This window comes from Zeugodacus cucurbitae, chromosome 3 (assembly GCF_028554725.1).
Source record: "Zeugodacus cucurbitae isolate PBARC_wt_2022May chromosome 3, idZeuCucr1.2, whole genome shotgun sequence".
Classification (NCBI taxonomy): Eukaryota; Metazoa; Arthropoda; class Insecta; order Diptera; family Tephritidae; genus Zeugodacus; species Zeugodacus cucurbitae.
Window position 1 is genome coordinate 68,108,431 of NC_071668.1, and position 25,513 is coordinate 68,133,943.

The window sequence follows — 25,513 nt, forward strand, 5'->3', positions numbered from 1 at the left end:
GGTGAAGGTGCTTGTGTTTAAATTACTTGTGTATGTGTTATATTTATGTCTATAAACAAGTTCTTGCACGGCAACGCTCATTTTACGCAATGGTTGTTCGGTAGTGGAAGTAAGTTTCAGTCTCGGAAACGGAAGTATAGCTATCAAACAAATATATTAGTCCAACGTATTGAAAAGGTAAATTTTATATATTTTCACATATGTATATGTATATAACAATGCAAAATTATCAAATTTTCAATTTGTCGTTTATAACCTTACAATATTTTACAAAATGGCTGAATAAGATTAAGAAATGCAACTACGAAACCTGTTGCAGACATTTTCTAATTGTATGTACATGTAAAACTAAAAGCTTGAATGCATTTTTGGAGAAAAAAGTTGCTACTTTTCCCCCCAATTGTTTATTCTTCTGGTCGGCTTTCTGACTGATCTCGCCTTATTCTCAGAAAGTATTCGTAAAGCTTCTGTTAAGACAAGATAAGACTTCTTCAATGCAAGTCTATTCTTCTGATTGCCTTTCTGACTGATCTCGCCTTATTCTCAGAAAGTGTTCATAAAGCTTCTGTTAGCAAATAACTAGGGAATTCAGGAAACAGGGACCGGTATGCTAAGGAAAAATCTCGTTTACTTGGTGTAGCAGCCCAATTGGAGTTGTTCTGGATAATTTTTTTTTTACTAGTGCTCCATTATGGTTGATATATGTAATTGCTGTTATTCATGTTCACAAATGCTTACTGAACTGCTATTAAGTTTTATATTACTAAATGTTTCCACCCTAATTTTCACAACACTAAAACACGTTTGCCTTGATCCGAAGATATTTATATATTTTATTGTATAAAATAAAGGAACATCATAATTTGTTAAAGTGTGTACTTAAAATTGATAGTTTCTTTTCTTACACTTGCTTGCGAAGTGTGTGCCGTTATTGATACAAACATTTAATAAGTTTTACGTAAAATATATAGTAATTGTGTGCTAATAATGTTACAATATTTATATATATGTATTATACAGATACATATGTGTATATATGTATTTTATATTTATTTATATACTTTCTTTGTGTTAAATATTCTTTGTTTTTTTCATAACTTCATAAATGTATATTCTGTATAGAAAGTCCTTAAATATTTTATTTCATTATTATGTTTTTTTTTTTGTTTAAGATTAAGAGAGAGAGACATATGTCAAGATTGTTTTTTTTATTGTGTGGGAGAGCAAAAAAAAAGGTAGATTTTGTTTTTTTCATTGCTTTCCATTAACAATTATCTATGTATATATGTATATTGTATTTTTTCTTTTTTATAACGATTCTACATACTTTTCGGTGTGCGTGGGTACATAACGTAAATTCACTTTTTTGCCATAGTTAATTAATTAGTTATAATGTAAAAAGTGATTATGAATGACACTTAAATGACAATAGTTGAACAACAGCGAAGACAATCAAAAAAATATATATTTATTTTATTTAGTTAAAAATTTTGCTTGTTTTTTTAGTTTTTGTTGTTTTTTGTATTTATAAAGGCCCGAACAAGTTGACAGCTGGATGGTTGTCGGCAGTGTTGCCCAAAAATTGAGCATACAGTTCCTTGTAACGATCCAATGACAGACCACCGCGTTTCCTGTCATCGTCCTGTTTTAATAGGCAATGGAAAGAAATAATATTATATTTATATAATTAATAATTGAAAATTGTTAGTCATTATTATATATTATTATAAATATGTATTTTTGAGCAAAAATTGAAATTTTTAATTATTCTAATTTAATTTTTTTTAATTGATATATTTTTTTTATGAATTAAACTTTATATTAATAATTGAAACTGATTCATGAGTAATGTCTAATATTATATATTTTTAAGCAACCATTTAAATGTTAAATAATTCTAATTTAATTTTTTTAAAATGTTAACTTTTTTAATAAATTAATCTTTATATTAATAATTGAATCTGATTCATGCATAATTTCTAACATTATATATTTAAATGTTTAATAATTTTAATTTAATTTTTTTTAATTGATAATTTTTTAAATAAATTAATATTTATATAAATAATTGAAACTGATTCATGCATAATGTCTAATATTATGTATTTTTAAGCAACCATTTAAATTTTTAATAATTCTAATTTAATTTTTTTAAATATAATTTTTTTATTTTGTTTATTATTTTAATATTTAAAGATTAATTTAATAAAAAAAAAAATATATATTTTTTTTTTAATTTTTTACTTACATTTAATAGCGTGTCGAATGCTTTATCGATTGGTGCAACATCATCGATAGCTATTCTGGTAATGCAGTTATAACGGTATTCCTCAATACCCACAATACCGTCACTATTGATGTCTAGAATTTTGAAATTGGCTTCAATAAACGCCCTCATTGCCTGAAATAGAAAAAAAATATTAAAATAATTATTTTTCAATTTAAAATTATATTTCTAATAAAATATAATCTTACTAAGCTGTTTTCGAATTTATTCATAATTTAAATATTTTTGTTTTTGTTTCTGTCTGTTTAACCATGGCTTTTTTTTTAATTTTATACCCAGAATTTTGAATATAAAGCTCCTAAAACAATAATTTATGGTCTAAAAACCCGAATTTGGAATATAAATCTCCTAAAACAACAATTTATGGTCTGAAAACAACAACTTTACGATGTTTTTAATCTCAAAAACTGCTTTTGGACATTTTTGATTCCATGTCAATATGTTTCCAAGATATTCGGACCCACATAAACGGAACAGACACGATTTTAGAGACAACTAAAAACTGTAACCTTAGCAACGAACGCCAATACTTTTTGATGAATCTTCTACAACAACAACAAATGCTTCTACAACAACAACAACCACGTAAAAGTAAAAAAAATTGCTTACCTGGGGGAATTCTTCGTATTTCTTGCCTACGCAAGTTTTTCGTACGGCTTCTTTGAATTCCGTATTGGAAATTTTACCGTCCTAAAGCAAACAAAAAAAAATAATAATCAAAATTAATTTATATACATACATATAAACAAATACAAGATTTATGTTGTTTATTTACTTTGTCATCATCAGCAATTTCTGAGATTTCATCCCACAAGTTCTTCATGAGTTTTTGATATTCTGCAATGCGCGCAGCACTGCAGTCGCCTTTGCCCTCCACAACGCATGCCCTCACAGCCATGCACTGGAAGTCATTTTGATCCAGATAGCCATTGTTGTCGATATCTGTAAGAAATTACAGCAAGTGGGTGTGAGTATTACTATATTTATGACGTTCAAGCTTTACGTAGTTGATGAATGCATTTGTACATATGCCACAGAAAAAATATTAAAAAAAAATATTTTCTAGTTACTAAAGCAAATACCACACACACACACACACAAACAAAATGCTGCATATTTCTGCACTTGCTTAGGTCCTTTCTAGCAAAACAAAAATCGGCAGCATTTAAAAATAGCTTTTTTTGCAATACTAAAGCTATTGCACAGTGAATAGGAAAATTGCTGAACGTTTGGCTTGTCTATTCGTGTACAGTTACTATCAGCAGATCTGGGTACTTTAATTGCACGCACACAACCAACGAAGTATATTTCTCAGTGCAGATATGTGCGTGTGTGTTTGTGTGCTACAAAAGCTTTCGCCCGCCAAAATGTATTTGTAGAACGTACCAAGCACAAACAAAAAGCACACAAAAAATCAACTGCACGCCCAGAAATTTATATGCTCTATTACTTTTAATTAAATTAATTTTAAATGTATAACATAAGTTGTATTTATCAATTTCCCGGTGCATAAAAAATCTTAGTCAACCGAACTCTTGCACTTGTGCGCGCGCACACACACACACACACTCACGCGCATACTAGCATACTATACTTATGTATGCGTGTATAGGAAAATTTGGTTTGTTTGTATGCGAATTGCTGGGTGCGTTTAAACAATTGGCGGATTTCTGCAAATTTTAAATACATATTTACACACACAAACACTTGGATGTATGTATATTTAATACATATATAGAAAAGTAAATATTTCACTTATTGAAAGTGAAAGAAAAATTAATATTTTTGGTTAGTGAATACGATTATTAATTTTTAATATTTTAATATTTTTTTTTTAATTATTGTACTCAGAGAATATTATAAACATAATGGTTTATGAATGAATTTTTACAACAACATTTTGGTGGAAGCCTTGAAACTGATGGACTGAATGAAAAGTAGCAGTTAAAGATAAAAATAAATTTGTTCTTGTTATACGGGGTGATTCAGAAGTAATTAAAAAAATAATATAGGAAGGGCTAAGTTCGGATGTAACCGAACATTTTATACTCTCGGAATTTATTGAAGAAATTTTATTTACATAACACACAAATTTACCAATAAATTCGGCATAAAGTTTAATAGATAACGAAAATCATCGTCATATATAGTATATGAGGGCTGAGGTAATTCCTGAACCGATTTCATTCATTTTCACCAGCAAGGTGCACTTTATCCAAGACAAAACGCTCACTTAATTTTGCTAAGATATCTCACATATTAACCAATATATGCGGAATAAAGCAAACCGTATTTTTGAAAAACCTATAATTAGGTATATGGGAGCTAGGAGATGTAATGACCCGATTTTAATAATATTTGGAACAGAACACACTATTAGAAGAAAACAATTTCCTCTGAATTACATTACCCATATTTTCGTTTAAAATTTACCCTTAGGCGCTGAGTTGAATATGTTCGTTATCTGGGGCCTTGAAAAGCTATAGTCCGTTTTCGACAATTTTTTCACAAATGAAGCCAGAAATAATATACATTATTTATCTAATGTTTTATTCCGCTATCTTTATTGGTTCCTTACGTATATATTATAAATTGAAGGAATAAGATGGAATTCAAAATTGAGTTATCAGGATAGTAGTCGTGGTTATAAACCGACTTCGCCCATTTTTTATCCGTGTTATCAGGGTGTCAAGAAAATATTATATACCGAATTTTATTGAAATCTGTCTAGTAGTTCCTGAGATTCCATTTTGTAAAAAAATCAGAGTGTAGCTTCCTTCTGCTATTTCTTCTGTAAAATTTAGTGTTTCTGACGTTTTTCGTTAGTGAGTTAACTCACTTTTAGTAATTTTGAACCTAATCTTTGTATGGGAGGTGGGCGTGGTTATTATCCGATTTCAACTATTTTCATGGTGGTATGGTAGGGTACGTAAGAGAATCGACTGCAGAAAGTTTGGTTTACATAGCTTCATTGGTTTGCGAGATATACACAAATAACCGATTTGGGGCGGGGCCAGGCCCACTTTCCCAAAAATATTACATCCAAATATGCCCCTTCCTATTGCGATCATTTATTACAAATATTAATGTTATAACTTTATTTATGGCGTAGTTATGATACTTTATGTGTTTTTGGTTTTCGCCATTTTGTGGGCGTGGCAATGGTTTGATTTTGCCCATTTTCGAAAGCCCTCTCACGGTCCCAAGAAACATGTGTTCCAAGTTTCATTAAGACATCTCAATTTTTACTCAAGTTACAGCTTGCACGGACAGACGGACGGAGTCGCATAAACTTAGCGAGCAGATAAATGGCGAATCGAACGCGATGAAAACCGTGTATTTATTATGAATGCTAGGATTGATTTTATCACAGTTGCAAGCTGTGTGAGAAATTTCAGTGACACCTCGATAGATTTAAAGAAAATGGGTATCGTTGGAAGTTACAGTGGAACTTCCATATCTCGAACTTCTATAACTCGAAAATCTCCATAACTCGAATTTTTGAATTGGTAATAGCGTTTAGAAATCAAATTTCATACACATTTCCTTCCATAACACCAACTTCCTCAACTCGAAGTTCTCCATAACTCGAACTCTTGAATTGGCAATAGAAGTCAAATTTCATACAAATTTCTTTCCATAAATCGAAATTTTCGACCAGGGTGTAATACAAAATTTAAAATTTGACTATCGAAGCACAATTTTAAAAGAGTCCCTCTATATCAAATAGAGGAAAACAAAAAATATGATATTACTCTAATGGATTCAATAAATCATTTAACAAAGGCATTGAATACGGACGTCAAGAGCTGAAAAATAGCAAACTGCAACATTAATGTATTTAAATAAAACTTTTTGCGAAGAAATTTGCTAAAACTTGGTATAAATTTTTATTTTACAGCTTTTTGACAAATGTAGGTTTTAATAAAAATTTCTATAACTCGAACTTTTTTGAAGATTATGGTGATTCGAGTTAGAAAAGGAGCTAAGGAGGAGAGTAGAAAAGAAATCGGAATGAAAAATACACTGGATGCGGGTACGCGGATTGCGTTAGTCGAAAAGATTACTGGGAAGATCGAATATCAAATGGTTTAGAATGTCTATACTGGACAGTGTAAGCTCAAGAAGCACTTATATGTGTGTGCTTAGTCTCGTCAAACAGCTGCCGCTTCTGTGACATGAAAGCGGAAACTCCCGCAGGAGCTCAACCACAGCCTTACTGTCTTTTTTCAGAGTACTGAGTCCAATGGAATCGTTGTAGGTTTCATTGAAGCACACAATATACCAAAAGTCCTAGTGAACAGCTTATATTATTTTTACATATCCAAGTAGGGCAACAAATATCTATAAAAGCATGAAAGAAACAAATTCGATACCTTTTTTTTGTCAAAGTTATATCTCTTTAAAAGACTCTAAAGTGGCCTAACGTCTTAAATAGAACGATCAACTCCAATTTAAAATTCCAATAAAAAGTAGTATGCAATCGAACTGTTTTATACCAATCAGACATCGGGTTGGGACGAAGTAAGTGATCAATTAATCTCTTCGAATTGTCCAATCTAACCCAAAAATTTTGTTATTTGAATAAATGTTAAGATGATTTTAAACCCGACGCAAGTTGCCAATGTTGCTTGGAGTAAAGCGAGGTGGATTCATCCAAGTACTTCCTCTTCCAATTTACAGCATTCGCCAGACTAAGGTTTAAACACCGCGGTAGGCACACTTTCGACGAACCCCGCGCAGTGACTGCAATCGACATTACCCGACTTAAGAACTTTGTAATAGAGTCCAAGCACTTTGTCGAATCATTTCCCATCATTAGGGCCTGGACAATCCGTTGGGAGTATTTGTGTCCATCAAAGGACAATCGAAGCTGTCTAAGTGAGATTCTCTGCACTCGTGGAGAACTACACCTTGACGTAATCGACATTACCCGACTTAAGAACTTTGTAATAGAATCCAAGCACTTTGTCGAATCATTTCCCATCATTAGGGCCTGGACCCTGATCCCTTGGAAGTATTTGTGTGCATCAAAGGACAATCGAAGCTGTCTAAGTGAGATTCTCTGCAGTCGTGGACGTAACCTAACCTAACCTAATAGTATTTTCAGGTACTATTTAGATGTTGTATGTACTATTGTAGCTACAAACTCTAGATCATTACTCTCATTCGGTGAATCTGTTGTTAAAATAGAGAACTATATTATGATATCGATCGTATTTTGGGAGTCTTGTAAATGGTTTTAGTATATTTCGGACAAAAAAGCCCACTTGAGGCATTCAGTGACAATTACCAGATTTTTCGGCAAGCCAAACAGAAAACTGAAAGAAACTTTTTTACTGTAATATTTCAGTTGCCGTCGGCTGATGATGACAGCATTAATTAGGGTAGTTAGAGTGAATGGATATCAACTTTATTGCTGGATGGCTGGATTCTAGTGGCAAGACCTATATCAGATTCTATCCAAGTTCGTTCTCAAAACAGTTATTTCAACGTAATCGGAACGCAACCGGATTTCAATTTGACCAAGGACTATGAAGTAGTTTTCGATGCAGTACCCGCTAGTGGCAGCCTAGGAATAGGGAGACCTCCACTCCGATGGAAGGACCAGATGGAGAAGGACTTGTCTTCACTTGGTATTACCAATTGGCGCCAAACTGCCAAAAGGAGAGATGCGTGGCGCGCTGTTGTGGACTCGGCTATAACCGCGTAAGCGGTGTCTACGCCAGTCAAGAAGACGAAGAACTATGAAATCGGTGGAATGTTCTTCAAAATAAAAAACTTTTATTTCCTCTCGTCGGTTCATCGGCAACAAATACATTTAACACACATTGTCTTTCGTGCTGCAATACCTCGATTCAAATTTATACCTAAAAAAGCCAAGCCAAGCCAAAAAAATGTGATTTTTTACAGCTCAGGTATGCAGAGTTTTAACTAAAATATTTGAATTTTCTTGTTTATTTGTTGTTATTATATGTTTGCGTTAGTAACAAAATTAGGGAAATAAACGTGTGAAATCACAGAATAAGCATTGGCGCGGTTCACTAAATTTCACTGAAAAGTTATAAACTACTTATTTACTACTTCCTCGTAGAACCACTTACAAACAAACAAACATGCGAGTACATGTGTGTGTGTGTGTATGTGTATTTCGCCCAGTAAGGAGTGTAGGTGGCACAGGCAGCATATGCGTATTGATATATAAAATTTTGTTGAAATTTTAGCGAAAATTGCTTACATTAACGAAACACATTAATTTCAAAACAATATTTATATCACCACATAAATTTTCGCCAATTCGCTCGAATGTAAATTGTGCATTGTTACAGGTGTTGCTAAAACTATTCGAATTTGTTTTTTGTTTTTTTTTTTTTGTATTAAGTTTGAATTTTGTTTTTTTTTGTTGCTGAACATATGTGCATACTTAATTATACTATAGTAAATAGTTGCTGGTAATGAAAGATTATGATGTAGCGCAGATGTGTGCAGACTACATACTCGTATACATGTATGTATGTATGTATACACAGGTATTAAACGATTTGCAGTGAAGTGTCTAAAATGCATATAAATTTACTTTGCGCTATATAATCAACTCAACTTCATTCGCATTAGTTTATTCAACTATATTTGTTTTTAATTTATTGCTTTTGTACACTTACCATACATATACCGTACAACAAAGTCTACACGGTTATCCCAGGAGTATGACATTTTTTTGGTTTTTTGTCGGTGGTTTTTTATATCACACACAATCTAGAATGGTTTATAATAGAATGGAAAAAAATATGATTTTGTAATTTATTTAACACTTAAAAGTTGTGACACTAAAAAAATATTTTTTTTGTATTTTGTTTTTAATTGTTTGCTAATGTTTTTATTTTTATAACTTATTTTGCATGCATGACACTCAAAAATATTAAATTTATTATTGCGCAAGTGTTTTTTTTTATTTTTAATTGTCTAACATTTTATTATTCTAGTTTAATTTTTTATATTATAATATTAAATTATTATTATAAAATTTATTATTTTAAGTTGATTTTTTTTTTTAAATTGACTAATAAATAAATTTATTTTAGGTATATCATGTTTCATATAAAAAAATAATAGTACATAATTTTTCATCAAAGATATTAAATTTATAATTGTGCAAGTATTTTTTTTTAATATTTTTAATTTTATTAACTTTTATTGTATAATTTAATGTTTTTCTTTTCAATACATTATTAAATTATTATTATAAAATATTATTGTTTACGATTAGTTGATTTTTTTAATTTATAAAATATATTTGATTTATAGTATATATATTTATATAAATTTATTTTATGTATATTATGTTTTATTTAACAGTATTTGGAAATTTGAAAAATAAAATAAAAATTAAAAAAAATATCTAATAAAAATATTTTTTAAATTATTTTATTCTTAAATTTTTATTCTTTAAGTATTGTTATTATGTTTAATTTTTTTCTTTTTTATTTATTTGATACATTTCCATTTCAATAATAAAAATTAGTTTGATAATTTCGTATTATTAAAAATCAATTTTCAATTGTTATTATTATATGGTTGAAAAGGGAGACGAAAAGAGCCCGACCGCAAACGGTCGCTCCTAGGACATCATTAGACCCATCCTATCCATATCCTAAGTCCGTATCCTATCCATACAATTTAGGTTAATTAATTAATTCAATTTAAATGTATATTTAATTATTTTGTTTCAAATTATGAATATTTTAAAATGCAAATGCATTTCAAATTAAATGAAATAATTTAATTATCAGTCATATTAAAAAATATATATAATTATAATATAATATATTTTTTAATTATAATTATAATATAATATATTTTTTTAATTAATTATTTTTATTAACTTTTCAGTTTTTTTCTTTACTATCACGATTCGAAATATTTAATTTTTTTCGTAAGAATATTTTGAACATGTTTAATTATAATCAATAAGTTATTTTATTTTAAATTAAAATATTTTATTTTTAAGGATTTAATATATTTTATTTAATATATTTTATTAATTTAGTTCAAAACCAAATTTGAATCATCAACATTTTCCAATAAGTTTAAAATTTATTTATTTTTAATTATTTATTAATTTAAGTATTTATTTATTTTTTTGACTATATTTTAAAACTAATTTTTTTATTTTAATTTTTAAATTTTTTCATGTCAATTATTTTTAATTAAAATTTCTAAATAAGCCATTCATTATTAAATTCGTTTGTTTCATTTAATTTTTTGTTGTATTACTGATATTTATAAAATACTTTTTACTTGATAGAAATAAAATACTTTTTTAAGTAAAAAATTTATTTCTTTTAAATTATTTACTAATTTAAGTATTTATTTGTTTTTTTTTACTATTATTTAAAACTATTTCTTAATATAAATTAATTTTTAAATTTATTTTAAAATTTTTTCATGTCATTTATTTTTAATTAAAATTTTTAAATAAGTCATTCATTATTAAGTTCGTTTGCTTTACTTATTTTTTTATTGATATTTATTTATTTGATTTCTTTTTTAAGTTTAAAATTTATTTCTTTTCAATTATTTATTAATTTAAGTATTTATTTGTTTTTTTTTTACTATTATTTAAAACTATTTTTTAATATACATAAATTAATTTTTAAATTTATTTTAAAATTTTTTCATGTCATTTATTTTTAATTAAAATTTCTAAATAAGCCATTCATTATTAAATTGGTTTGTTTCATTTAATTTTTTGTTGTATTACTGATATTTATTTAATTTATTTCTTTTTTAAGTTTATTTATTTTTTTAATTATTTATTAATTTAAGTATTTATTTGTGTTTTTTTTAATATCATTTAAATCTTTTCTTTATATTAATTTTTAAATTTATTTTAATTTTTTCATTTCATTTAAATTTAATTAAAATTTCTAAATGAGCCATTCTTTATTAAGTTCGTTTGTTTTATTTAATTTGTTGTTTTATTACTGATACTTATTTATTTAATTTCTTATATTTAGGTTCAAATTACATTTTACTGATTATAGAAAGCTATAAAATAAATATGTTTTATAATTTTTGATAATTTTTTTTTCACTTTATCAATTATTGTAAAATTTTTATTATTTTATTTAATTTAGTTTTATTTTTTTTGTTAATTTTTATAATTTTTTTTATTTATAATTTTTTTTTCCAATTTAATTATTCACTTCCTTTGCATTTGAATGAAATTTAGTAATTGTTTTCTTATAATTAAATAGTTTATTAATATATTGATATATTATACTTAATTTAGTTTATTTATTTTTTTTTCAATTTTTATATTTTTTTATATTATATTTAATTTAGTTTATTTTTTTTTTAATTTTTATATTTTTTATTTATATATATTTTTTTTTATTTAATTATGCACTTCCTTTGTATTTTAAAGAAATTTAGTAAATGTTTTTTATGTTTAAATAGATTATTAATATATTGAAATTAAAAAAAAAAATTAATTTTAAAAATTCGTATAATTAAAAATTTATTTTATTTTTAATAAATTTTGCTTTTATAAAATTTACTTTTTAAATTATTATTTTTATTTATGTATATAAATATTATTTATAATTATTATTTTTTTATTTAAATATTTTTTAAAGGTTCTCCAATTTTTTACAGCAATAAGTGTCTTGTCCTATTTACATTTGAATTTATTTTATTTACATTTTAAATTATTATTTTTATTTATGTATATAAATATTGTTTACAATTATTATTTTTTTTTATTTAAATATTTTTTTATTATTAAAGGTTCTCCAATTTTTCACTGCAATAAGTGTCTTGTCCTATTTTTTTAATACATTATATGCATTTTTTAAGTATTTTTATATTTTATTTTTTATTCAAAATTCCTTGTTACTACTTTTGTATTTGTTATATTATATATAACCTATTTTTTAATTCAAATTCCAGGTATTCTTTTTAATATGTACTTTATTTATATTTAATTTATTTTATTTATAATAATTTATATTTATAATTATTTTTATATAGTTTAATAAAATTTAAATTATTAACTGCATTTTTTGCTATTTATTTTATTTATATTTCTATTTAATTCAATTCTCCAACCAGCTATTAACTTAATTTTACTATTTTATATTATATTTTTTTATTGATATTTTATTTTCATTTAGTAACTATTTCTTTGCTTCGTGTCAAATACAAAGTAATTCTTGCAACTTCTTTAATTTCAAATTAATTCACTATATCTATTAGTAATGTGTCTTTTTTTCTCGCGCTCTACCTGAGTGCCGTTTCGCTTCTGATCGACTGAATGTATTGTGACTAACAAGTGAGCTTCAAAGCACCGCCAAACAATACAAAATTTTCACTTGCCACATTTTCGTACAACATTTACAGTAAAACACTTTGCTGATGCGCGAATTCATAGAAACAACAAATTCACAAAAATGTTTGTAAACATTTGAACGATTGCTGATTGTTGTTGTTGTAGTATTTTAGCCAATTGTTACATTTACATACATTATGCATGCGTGTGTGTGTGTGTGTGTGTGTGTGAACCGCTTTCGTGCACGCAAATGTGGCCAGAATCACCGATTCAGGGTCGTCATCATCATCATCTGGTGTGTGGTTAGTTGCCCATTTGTTGCGCTTTTGCTCAGCCGGCCAAAAGTGTCCGTCCGAACGAATAAATTTTCGCCAAGCAAATACAAAAACAAAATAAATAAACAAATCGCGAGATTTACAGTTACAGAGGTTGCCAGTTGCATGTTGCATAGACTTTTTGTAACATTTGCAACCAGCCAGCACACGTGCAATCGCTTGCGTTTATGTATATATGTGTGTATGTGTGTCATCTGTATGTTGTTGCATTTTAACATTTGGGATATTTTATTTAGCCTTCTGTTAACCAACGAGCAGCACAGCGTTGTTTGTTTGTTTTTACTTAAAAATGCTTATACGACAACATTTACATACATACATACACACACCTGCATTCACAGCACACTATATGTATGTATGTATGTATGTTTGTAATTTCAGCAAAATATCATAAAATCGGCATTTTTTAAAACCACCTGCCAAAAATGTTGCATTTTCATATTTATGAGCATATTACGCGCTCAATAACTTTCAGATGCCACCACGCGCGCTATTTGTACACACACGCACACACAAAAATTAATATATTTATACATACAAAGTACGAGAGTGTGTCATAAACGCTCGAATTTGTATTTGCTCATACAGAAACGGAAACGGAAATGATAAGTGTCGGTAATTTGCTAATTTCCTATTAATATGGTATTTCGAAAATTTGTTTACGGTTTTTCTGCTTAAGTATACTTTTTAAATATTTTTGTGTTAATAAAAAATGCAAGACATTTCTGTACTTCTCTTATATATATATATATATATGTATATATTTGGCGTGGGGACCGCTTTAAGCGATTATAGCCGAATCCACCAGAACGCGCCACTCGTTTCTCCTTTTTTGCTTTTTGGCGCCAACTGGAAACACCAAGTGAAGCCAGGTCACTTTCCACTTGATCCTTCCATCGGAGTGGAGGTCGTCCTCTTCCGCGGGTGCTGCATCGAACACTTTCAGTGCTGGAGTGTTTTCTTCCATCCGTACAACATGACCTAGCCAGCGTAGCCGCTGTCTTTTTATTCGCTGAACTATGTCAATGTCGTCGTATAAATCGTACAGCTCATCATTCCATCTTCTGCGGTATTCGCCGTTGCCAATGTTTAGAGAACCAAAAATCTTGCGCAAAACCTTTCTCTCGAAAACCCCAAGAGTCGTCTCATCGGATGTTGTCATCGTCCACGCGCCATACATCAGGACGGGAATAATGAGCGATTTATAGAGTTTGATTTTGGTTCGTCGAGAGAGGACTTTACTTTTCAATTGCCTACTCAGTCCAAGTTGGCAAGAGTGATTCTGCGTTGGATTTCGATGCTGACATTGTTGGTGATATTAATGCTGGTTCCCAGATAAACGAAATGATCTACAACTTCAAAATTATGACTGTTAACAGTGACGTGGAAGCCAAGACGCGAATGTGCTGACTGTTTGTTTGACGACAGGAGATATTTCGCCTTGTCCTCATTCACCACCAGACCCATACGCTTCGCGTCCTTTTCAAGTCTGGAAAAAGCAGAACATACGGCGGTATGGGGTCATATGTAGAAGTTCATGCAAGTGAGGAAAGTTTCTGATTGCCATTCACTTGGGAGTGGCCAGGAACGATTCTTTTGCATATGACTCAAGCAGCTCACGACTTCCGGTTTTAGACCAAATATCCTCTGGGTAGCCAACAGACATCAGTTTGAAGGCAATGAAAGACTGTTCTTCTCTTACCTGTTCCTTAAGGTAACTGTAGGGGCATTCAATAACTTCAAAACCTCCTCTTGGTTCATAACTTCAACATATGTTAAGAAGAGGCTACGAGGGAGTGATGGTATCGTTAAAGGATTAGCTTAGTAAAATCTTAAGTTGTGAACAATGTTACTCTAATCTCAAGTAAATGTTAACCCTCGAAAGGCAATATTATACCTCTGAGTAATTCCTGATTTGTAAAAGCTACTCTCGTCGAAGTTGTAGTTGAAAACATCGCTTTGAATTCATTATATATTAAATATTGTATTCCATGGCGTCTCAGTCGAGTAAAGGGCTACAATGAGATTTCTCCATTTATTTCGAGCCTCTTGATTTGACATCAACTTTTTTGTCGGGTCGGCTTTCTTTCTGCTGCCTTGTGGATTCCATACTTTAGTGTTCCGGGTAATTGTGTCTGAATCTCCAAGCCAGCCTCGTTTTCTTTTGAAATTCGATTTTTTGATTTACCATATGCCCTTATTAGAGACGGTGACATCCCTAACATGCGGCAAATGTTGCAAAAGCATCGGTTTGTGAAAACTTGCAGCTTTTGGATGTCGAAGGCTGTGAAATTCCATAATTAGCAACCGCATAGAAGGCTAACTTAACTCACTGGAGTTGAATGAGGGCCCTACCAATAGTTTTCTAACCTGAAAATTTTGTTTTTTTTTGTATCCATTTAGTGCTGAGTGTGGCTATTGTTAACGGCATATTTTAATATTAGCTTTTTGTTGCCATCCAAATTAATTCAGAATTACATAAATACAAATAACAACGCGAGAGCTGAAAGCGTCCACTAGACGCTCACAACGCTTTGAATCGTGCCTCAAAGACTCATTTGAATCTTGTTAAAGGAAACACATAGATAACAACTTCCTCGTGCTGTTTTAAGTATTATAATAAATAGAGGGGCACTTTTATTTCTTGATTTTACGAGACCGTAATTGATCCTTATTTTATATGCTCGTAGAATATTTTTCAGCGACCTAACCCTGTTTGGATCAGAAGAGAGTGTCATCATTGGCATCTAAAAGCAGAGCCAAGATATTGAGATTTAAGTGGGAATAACAAAAAAACTATAGACTATATGTGTTCAAAAAATAACGGGAATTTTAAAATTTCAAATTGTGCAAAAGTCCAATCGTCAATTATTTATATATATTGATATATGAAAATGCCTCTAAAGTACGAAATCAGTCGCTAATGTTAGACGTGTTTTTATGAGCTTTTTGATTTTCGTTTGTTATAAGCTCATACTTTCTTGTGAATTTTTGCCCCAAAACAATACTATGATGATCCAGTCTCTATATTCGTCAGACATGACTTCGTGTGACTTTTTTCTATTTCCCAAAAATAAAGAGAACCTTAAGGGGCCGTTGTTTTATAAGCTTAGAAGAAATCGCTGAGCGAGCTAAAAGCTATTCCAAAAATCGAGTTTAAGAAGTGTTTCAATGATTGGAAGAAACACTGACATTACTGCATAATATCTATTTTGAAGGCGACAATGTTAATGTAGTCGAATGAATAAACTTTTTTTTCAAAAACTAAAAATTTCTGTTATTTTGAACACACCCGTAAAAGACCAATTCGGCATTGAAAATCGTATGTCTATAATGCCTATAGTCTATAATTATAAATAAAAATTTAAATATTAAGGGCATCATTTACAGAAAAATTAAAATTTTATTTCAGGAATTTCTTTTGGGACTTCTAAAACATCTTTCAGAGGGCGGAAGATACAAAAGTTATAGCCCAATAAGGGTATTTTAAGAAGATTAGTTAAGATTTGGGTTTGTTTCAAGCAATTTTCTGAACTACTAGCTTGAAGAATAGTTCGCTATGAACTTTAATCATGAACAACTTTCTGAGGATGTTGTTCAGATGACATCAAGTAGTATACTGTCACTGTCGTATTGCTGCAGGTCTCTTCTTCGTCTGCAAAGCAGCACCGTACTTGTTTATGTATCGCCGATTCTAGCACAATAAAACTTATTTCTCCATATATTTGGGATTTTCCTCAAGAATGTTGAAGGTCAGCACGAAGCATGTGCGCTTCCTGTGCCACCGAGGCTGACACGAAAATACTTATAGGTATGAAATTCCATTGTTGGACCAATGGCGAGCTGGCAAACTCATTCGACCATAATTTTCGGCATATCTGCCCACACTTAAAAAACAATTCGATACATGCATGGTCACCGATTTGTATATAATTACTTATGTACATATATACTATATATATATGCCCATACTTGTATGTAGTTTATGCTTCATGTAGAGAAAGCACAAAAGCCGGACCTAGGCCAGGTGCCGTCGCAACTATTTGTATACACCTACAATTATGCGTGCATCGGTACTTATAAAGTGTAAATATATACAGACGTTTTCCTTTGATCAGTGCTTGCTGCCAAAATAAACAGCGCAGACTTCATTGCGTATAAAAATATACATGTGTGTGTGTGTATGAACGGGATGCGCACCTGATAAGTGGCTCTTATAGTGTAATCAAATTGAAAATGTATTTACTCTAAACTATATATTCCAAGAAATTCAGTACAGAACATATACATACATATACTACACCAAATATATGAAGAAAAGTCCATTTACGTGTATGTATGTATGTTGTTGTGTGAATTATTTTTACTTAGTCCATTTAAAAACCATTAAATATAAATTAAAGTCGGAAAAGTTTATCAAAATTTATAAGCAAAAAGTGTATAAATCTTAAGTTCTTTGTCATAAATCCAATTCATAAAATAAAGCATACGTTGCGATTGATGTTGGAAAAAATGGGGTATAACTTATAGGTTTCAGTATAACTTATTGGTACCAACATAAATTGGAATTTAAAATATGAGCTTTCGATGTGTTGTAACTATAAAATGAAATAATTCACTTAAAAGTCTTTAAGGATAGCGCCTCAGGTTGTGGTCAACAAAAAATTATACAATATTTCGATGCTTTGACGTTTCAGCAGCAAATCATTGTTTCTAAAGCCCACTAAGAGAAACTATTTTTGCAAAGAAATGTTGAAAACTATTCAGTTGAAGTTTGCGCACTAGAAATATATAATATATATAATTCTTTTATAAATAAAAGATCGAAAACCCCGAAAAGACCAATTTTACATTAAATAATTCTATTAAAGTAAAGATGGCAGGGTTATCTTTTGCGTTTAAATATTTTAAAATATCAGCTCCGGCTTCGCACGGGTTTAAACAAAGATTACAAAAGTTATAAGTTGTTACACACTCTCCCACACATATGTATGTACTTTGTCGTTTCTTGCGTGGGTTCATTTAAAACAAGTAAGGAAAGGCTAAGTTCGGGTGCAAGCGAACATTTTATACTCTCGCAATTTATTGCTATATATTTATTAAGAAAACACACTGATACCTGAGAGATTTACCGAAATTTTCGGTGAAAAGTTACCATGGGGCACTGAGTTCTTCATATTCGATATCCGGGGCATTGAAAAGTTATAGTCCGATTTCGACAATTTTTTCACAAGTGATGCCACAGTCATATACAGTATTTGTGTAAAGTTTTATTTTGCTATCTTCATTGGTTCCTTATGTATATCTTATATAGTAAAGGAATCAGATGGACTTCAAAATTGAGTTATTTTTTGAAAGTGGTCGTGGTTGTGAACCGATTTCATGCATTTTCCACACGTGTCATTAGGGTGTCAATAAAATATTATATACCGAATTTCATTGAAATCTGTCGAGTAGTTCCTGAGATATGGTTTTTGACCAATAAGTGGGCGATGCCACGCCGATTTTCCATTTTGTAAAAAAATCTGAGTGCAGCTTCCTTCTGCTATTATTTCTGTGAAATTTAGTGTTTCTGACGTTTTTCGTTAGTGAGTTAACCCACATTTAGTAATTGTCAACCTAACCTTTGTATGGAAGGTGGGCGTGGTTATTATCAGATTTCAACTATTTTCATGGTGTGTGGTGGGGTACGTAGGAGAACCGACTGCAGAACGTTTGGTTTATATAGCTTTATTGGTTTGCGAGATATATACAAATAACCGATTTGGGGCGGGATCACGCCCACTTCCAAAAAAATTACATCCAAATATGCCCCTTCCTAGTGCGATCCTTTATTCCAAATTTTATAATTTTATTTATGGCTTAGTTATGACACTTTATAGGTTTTTCGATTTTATATATAGGTCCGATTTTGCCAATTTTCGAAAGCAACCTCCTCAGGGTGCCAAGGAATACGTGTTCCAAGTTTAAACTCCCCTCGTCATCCTGATCATTTTGGTATATATAACCCTATATCTAACTCGTTTAGTTTTATGACTTACAAACAACCGTTATGTGAACAAAACTATAATACTCTCTTACCAACTTTTGTTGCGAGAGTATAAAAAGTAAAATGAGGAAAATTCGAACATGAAATTATATTTTATTCGTGATGAGCTAAAACTTGATTACGGCGTCTAGGCTTTGGAGTCCGTTGTCTTTCTCTCTGATTATGAAGACGTTGGGAACGCTCAGAGTTCGACTCCCTGGTGCAAGCTTGTATATTTCTAATATTTTGTTCTTAAAGCCGCTGCATACGCTCCGTACTCGACTCTCAAGCGCGTACCTGGGAAGTTTTGAAATTCTGTTCAGCAAGCAGCTGTGAGCGCTCATTACTCGACTTTCTGGCACGCGATTGCGATGCGAAGAGAATGACTTGCAAGACGATTAAGATTCTCCATCACGGTGTCTTTTTGATACCCTCATCTGGGAAATATTTCCAGAAAGTTGAGATTCTAGCAATAAATATATAGCAATAAATATAAATATATGTTACTCGTGGTGAATGTAGCTTTCCAATGGTGAAATGAAAGAATTTTTGAAATCGACACAGTAGTTTTTGAGTTTATTTATTACAAACATACATACAAATCTTTCCTCTTTGTAATAGTAGTATAGATTATGTTTTTTCGATTTTATTTTGAGACTCTCGATTTTGAGAATGATAAACTTGAGAATGTTGAGCTAGGTGACATTAGTTCTATATATATTTTTTTTGGAAATTGTGTAAATCAAATGAAGAAAATATAGCTATCTCAGTTGTGACTGCACCTTAATTTAAAATTATTTTTAAAATGTTCGAAAACAGTATATAATCATATATCATATGTCATATTCCTTGACATATTGATTTTGTACCCAGTGCTTTTGGAAGATCAATCAATTATTTCAACGAAACCTTATGCAAATTTCCACTTTAGAGCCTCCACCACTTCTAGTTGCTGCAAATCGAATTTTTTAAAATTATCGTTGAATTTTTTCTCGATGTATAACATTTTTATGATTTTTTATTTTAGAAAACTGTGAAGTTGAAATTTGCATAAACAACGGATTATCCGTCTGAGAATTTGAAAATTTTGCAAAGATTAGACTCGGAGTATCTTATTTCAGGTTCCTAGTTTCTTTAAAAATTGCGAGAATTTTAACGATTGTTATGAAAAATAGGGAGTTAGGGGTAGTCAGAGCCACGAAAAAATGAGAATTTTCAGTATTTTTTTTTTGCTATTAAATCATGTTATTTTACAAAAGTAATAATATGGCATTATTATACAATGTTTTGACTTAAAGTGACGAAAATTTGAAAACAAAAAATATAATTTCCAAAGTTATAGCTGTCTGTGTTGACCCAGTTTCAAAAAAAGGTCCTTGCGGTGACAATCAAGTCCTTGGAGATTCATCTAAAATCAATCGGATAAAAAAAATTATAAATAGATAATCCTGGGCCTGATCGAAGCTTTTTTTCAAAAATTAACAAACAGTTATTGGTCTTAAAAATTGGTTGTGTGAAAATCCTTCCTCTTTCGACCAGGCCTGAGTTTATTATGTATTCTAAAAGCTGTATAAATATCATTAAAATCTGCCTAGCGGCTTTCGAGTTACAACTCTCACTAGTTCAAAAAACATAGTTTTGAGAAAAACGCATTTAAAGTTTCACACGATCGTTTTGGAGCGCCCGAGCGATCTTTGTTATTTGTTGAATAACTCGAAAAGTTATTATCGGATCAACTTCAAATTTTCAAGATATTACACTTAACGAAAATTAAAAAAAAATGATTTTTTGAAAATCCTGACTACCCCTAACCCCTTAAGTGTCATGCATAAACTTGTAAAGATCGGTGTGAATGTAGTAGAGCTCTTGGTATTCGACTAACCGAATTATTCGCATAATAACATTATTCGAATAATAATATTCGGTTTACACTATTCGGATAGTCGTCAGTCATCGACTATTCGATTAAAAACAAACAAGTAAGGAAGGACTAAGTTCGGGTTTAACCGAACATTTAATACTCTCGCAATTTATTTATTTAACTTAATTAATATTATATAATACACAATTTGACCCACATATTCGTCATATATATTATATAAAATCCATTGAAAGTTGGAAACCCTAATATTAGGTTAGAAGCACCGAGGTCCTCATGTTCGATATATGGGGCCTTGAAAACATATGGTCTGATTTTGGCGATTTTTAGAATGGGGCTGCCACACTATAAACGTAGTATTTGTGCAAAATTCTGCACCGATATCTTCACTAGTGCTTACTTTATATATTGTAAAGTAAACTATTAAGATCGACTTGAAAGTTCTGGTATATGGGAAAAAGGCGTGGTTGTGAACCGATTTGGCATATTTTCACAATATATAATTGGGAGGTAAGGAAACTATTACAAACCAAGTTTCATTGAAATCGGTCGAGTAGTTCCAGAGATATGGTTTTTGACCCATAAGTGGGCGACGCCACGCCCTTTTTCCATTTTGTAAAAAAAATCTGAGTGCAGCTTCCATCTGCCATTTCTTATGTGAAATTTAGTGTTTCTGACGTTTTTCGTTAGTGAGTTAACCCACTTTTAGTAATTTTCAACCTAACCTTTGTATGGGAGGTGGGCGTGGTTATTATCCGATTTCAAATATTTTCATGATGAGTGGTGGAGTACGTAAGAGAATCGACAGCAGAAAGTTTGGTTTATATAGCTTCATTGGTTTGCGAGATTGGTTTGCGAGATATATACAAAAAAATTACATCCAAATATGCCCCTTCCTAGTGCGATCCTTTATTCCAAATTTTACTGTTATAACTTTATTTATGACACTTTGTGTGTTTTTGGTTTTCGCCATTTTGTGGGCGTGGCAGTGGACCGATTTTGCTCATTTTCCCAAGGAACATGTGTTCCAAGTTTCACTAAGATATCTCAATTTTTACTCAACTTATCGCTTGCACGGACGGACGGACGGACAGACGGACGGACGGACGGGCAGCCAGACATCCGGATTTCAACTCCACTCGTCATTCTGATCATTTATATATATATAACCCCATATCTAACTCTTTTATTTCTTGGTGACACAAACAACCGTTATGTGAACAAAACTATAATACTCTGTGCAACAGGTTGCGAGAGTATAAAAACTATTCGAATAGTCGTAACATTGCGACTAATCGAATAGTACTAACCGGTTAATATTCATACGAACGGTTACAAACCGGATATTCGAATAATCGGTTTTCATGTTAATCTAACAATTTTAAGAGCCCTTGTATGTAGTTTAGTATATCTAACTGTCTACTAAAATTTTAATTAAACTTTTTTTACAAATTTTAATTGCATTTTTATCACAGCATATCTGATTGCAAGTATTTACATATATTTCTGTGCCTACATATGTATATGGACATAAGCCAGTAGATGTATACACTTGTGCATGCATGTTGCCTTGGCATGCCAAGTATTTAACCTTAAAACGCATTGTAGCGTTGACATTAGTGCCCATAATTTGCGCAAAGTAACAGCAATATTTCTTCAACTTTTGCCAGCAGAATACGCATTTAACTAAAACATACGAGTACACTAAGTAGCTAGCTACCTTATTACATGATATTTATTTATAAATTTAACGTATTAGCTGCGGCACCCGAAACTCTCGGCCCAATAAACATCATCCAACGGGCGGGCGATCGACTAGGAAAACCTCGAGACATTTGAAGAACAGTCGAAGTGGAGGAGATGAGATCTTTTGATGTTGGCATTGTTACATGAATTCTGCGATAAAGCAAAACAAATAGGTCTCATAAATAATTTTATTCCGTATATTTTTGCAAGTGCACTTTTCCTACAAACATACACATTCATACATACATACATACATACATACATACATATGTACCTATATTTGATCGAGGTGCCTTAATTGTGGTGGGCATAGGTACAAATGTATGTATATTTATGCAGTTAATAAAACGCCCAAGAGTGTTACACTCGACTCGGCGTAACGGCTAAAAACACAAATAAAAATATTTATATATATATTTCATTGTATGTACATATGTATGTATGTGTACATGGTTGTGTGTGAAAATTCAATAAAAGGGATGACACATTAGTGTATGCACCGATTTTACTGTTACTACGTGTAAATTAAATCTATAAAACTTATATAGTGACCCAATCAAAATAAAAAAGGCAGAAAAAAAACAAGCTCACTGTTTTATAATGGACGCTGAACGTGGCGATGGCCTAAAAATTTAGACAAATAAATATAAAAATTGATCCCTCACGTCAGATAATATAAATATTCAGTGTTTATTCTTAATATAAAACAATTTTTAAGATAGAGATCTTACTCAGAGACCTTGTTCAGAGGCGTCTTGATACTTTTTAGGTAAAAAGACAATGTTTCATTATTTTATTCAGAAATTGAAGTCTAATCTTCATTTATTTTGGGCCATAACATTTAAAATCTCTTCCTCCGTCACATTATATCTCTATGGATATTCAAGAGAGCCATTCCGTTCAGGCGTGCTTCTCCAGTTTTATTTCTTAAATAAGTTTTAAGCCTGCGAAGTGAGGAAAACGAGCGTTCACTTAAAGCGACAGATATAGGGATTGTTGCTCCAATCTTTAAAAAACGATGCACTGTTTTGAAAATGTTTGCATCGCAACAATTCAACGCGTCTAAAAAAGTTTTGCATCTCTTTGTTTGATTTAACCAGTTCCTGAAAATATATTCAATATTTTAGTTAGAAAATATAATCTGAAGAAAAGATTTTTAACCTTTTCCACATTCTAAATTCAGCAACGAAATCATCGGGATATTCTACATCAGCGGTTAAGTTAAGACACTCAAGTATTTTTTTGCAAATAGCCTTATTTTTTTTTTAATTTAAATTTATTTCACAACAGTTTGCTCATGGAACGAAAACTGAAAGTCATAATAAATGAGTTTTTATTTTTCCTGTATTATGATTAACAATAAACTCTAAAAAAATAATAGAAACCTTATTGGTGACTTTTCAGTTCAGAACTAATTTTCAAAAGAAGTCCATTTTCGACTCACAATTCCCCTTAAATCTAAAAAAATCGAGTTCAGCAGCCACAGAGTTATAAGGCAAAGTCCAGTTTATATATTTCTGGGTTTTTTAATTGGCCTACATTCCCACAACTTTTTAATACTATCCAGATACAATAGGTTTGTTTTTAGTTTAACATTTTCATAGTTTCAAAAAATTAAATTCTATCAGCAGAAAAGTTATCAAAATAGGCCGTTTGTGAACAAAAAAGTATCAAATCACAAAATTTAGAAAAACAATTATCAAAAAATATACAATTGTATCAAAACGGCAACGCTGTTAGTGACTAATGTATTCATTTATTTTACATATTCATACATCGTCGGCAGAAAGATTGCTTTGAAAACAACAAATTACAATTTTTCAAATGACTATGTAGAATTAAATTCTATTATTTAAAAATTCAATTACTTTGGGGGGAGGGGGGTTTAACACCCCAAAACACCCCCCTGCGTTCGCCCCTGTATGCGATATAAAGCGCACTGTTTGTTTGAAAATCATAATATTAGGTATAGGCAGCTAGGTGAAGAAATTACCCGATTTTGCCGAATTTTGGCATAGAGGAACATTATTAGTAGAAACAAGTAAGGGAACAAGGAACATGTGTACCAAGTTTCATCAAGATATCTCATTTTTACTCAAGTTATCCGTTGCACGGACGGACGGACAGACAGACTTTTTTTGGACTTTGACTCGTCTCGTCACCGTAATCATTTTGATATACATATAGTATAACCGTATATCTAACTCGTTTAGTTTTACGGCTTACAAACAACCAGAAAATATGAAAGATTTAAAGATATTTTCGAAGACATTAACTACAGTCTCTGTGGTCCTCATTATAGTTTATAGTTATAGTCTGAATTTCGACAATTTTTAGATGAGTATTAAGTTATTCTGTTTCCCTAGAAGCTGAACCGTTGAAAACTGCATTTATTAATAAATGTGATCATTATTTACAACATAATATACAATATTATTACATAATATTAACATTATTGCAATAAACCTTCTTTTAAAAATAAAAACCACTATCATTTTTGTCCCCGAATTCAAAATAGAAATATTTTAACGATTTCGATTTACAGAACATGTTTACAAAACGGTTTGTTTATTTTCGAAAAATGAAAAACGGAAAAATTTTCAGAACATGTTTTGCGTTTTGAAAACAGAAAATCAAAAAATTTTAGCCGAAAACGATTTACAGAACATGCCTGATAATTGCAATTTTATTTTCGGGTCTATTTTTGCAATAAAAAAATAATATTTTGAACATCTAGATGTTACGTATCTTCTTAAAAAGCAGAAGCAATACCCTCAGTAACAGAAGAGCTTTAATGCAAACCAATTTATAATTCAGATTTAGATTGATCAAAGATGAGCCTCCAACCCCATACATTTTCACACAATTTGAGTTTAAGGAATACAAAAACAACATTAATGCAAATTTC

At 30.6% G+C, this 25,513-nt stretch overlaps 1 protein-coding gene across 1 annotated transcript; it reads right to left on the bottom strand.

Moving 5' to 3' along the window:
- Positions 1 to 809: 809 nt before the first annotated feature.
- Positions 810 to 12,710, bottom strand: LOC105214695 (sarcoplasmic calcium-binding protein, alpha chain). The gene is made up of 6 exons (XM_054226677.1): positions 12,573 to 12,710; positions 8,950 to 9,043; positions 3,063 to 3,229; positions 2,897 to 2,977; positions 2,249 to 2,401; positions 810 to 1,642 (listed from the first exon to the last, which is right to left on the bottom strand). Exons 2-6 carry the CDS (start codon positions 8,999 to 9,001, stop codon positions 1,526 to 1,528), a joined length of 570 nt encoding a protein of 189 aa, XP_054082652.1. The 5' UTR covers positions 9,002 to 9,043; positions 12,573 to 12,710; the 3' UTR covers positions 810 to 1,525.
- Between the last annotated feature and the right edge of the window lie 12,803 nt (positions 12,711 to 25,513).

Coding starts and splice junctions, on each gene's coding strand:
- LOC105214695 (XM_054226677.1), bottom strand. CDS start 9,001: ATGTCATACTCCTGGGATAACCGTGTAGACTTTGTTGTACGGTATATG. Junction 2,978..3,062: donor AAATTGCTGATGATGACAAA/GTAAATAAACAA, acceptor TGTTTGCTTTAG/GACGGTAAAATTTCCAATAC. Junction 2,402..2,896: donor AATACGAAGAATTCCCCCAG/GTAAGCAATTTT, acceptor TTTCTATTTCAG/GCAATGAGGGCGTTTATTGA.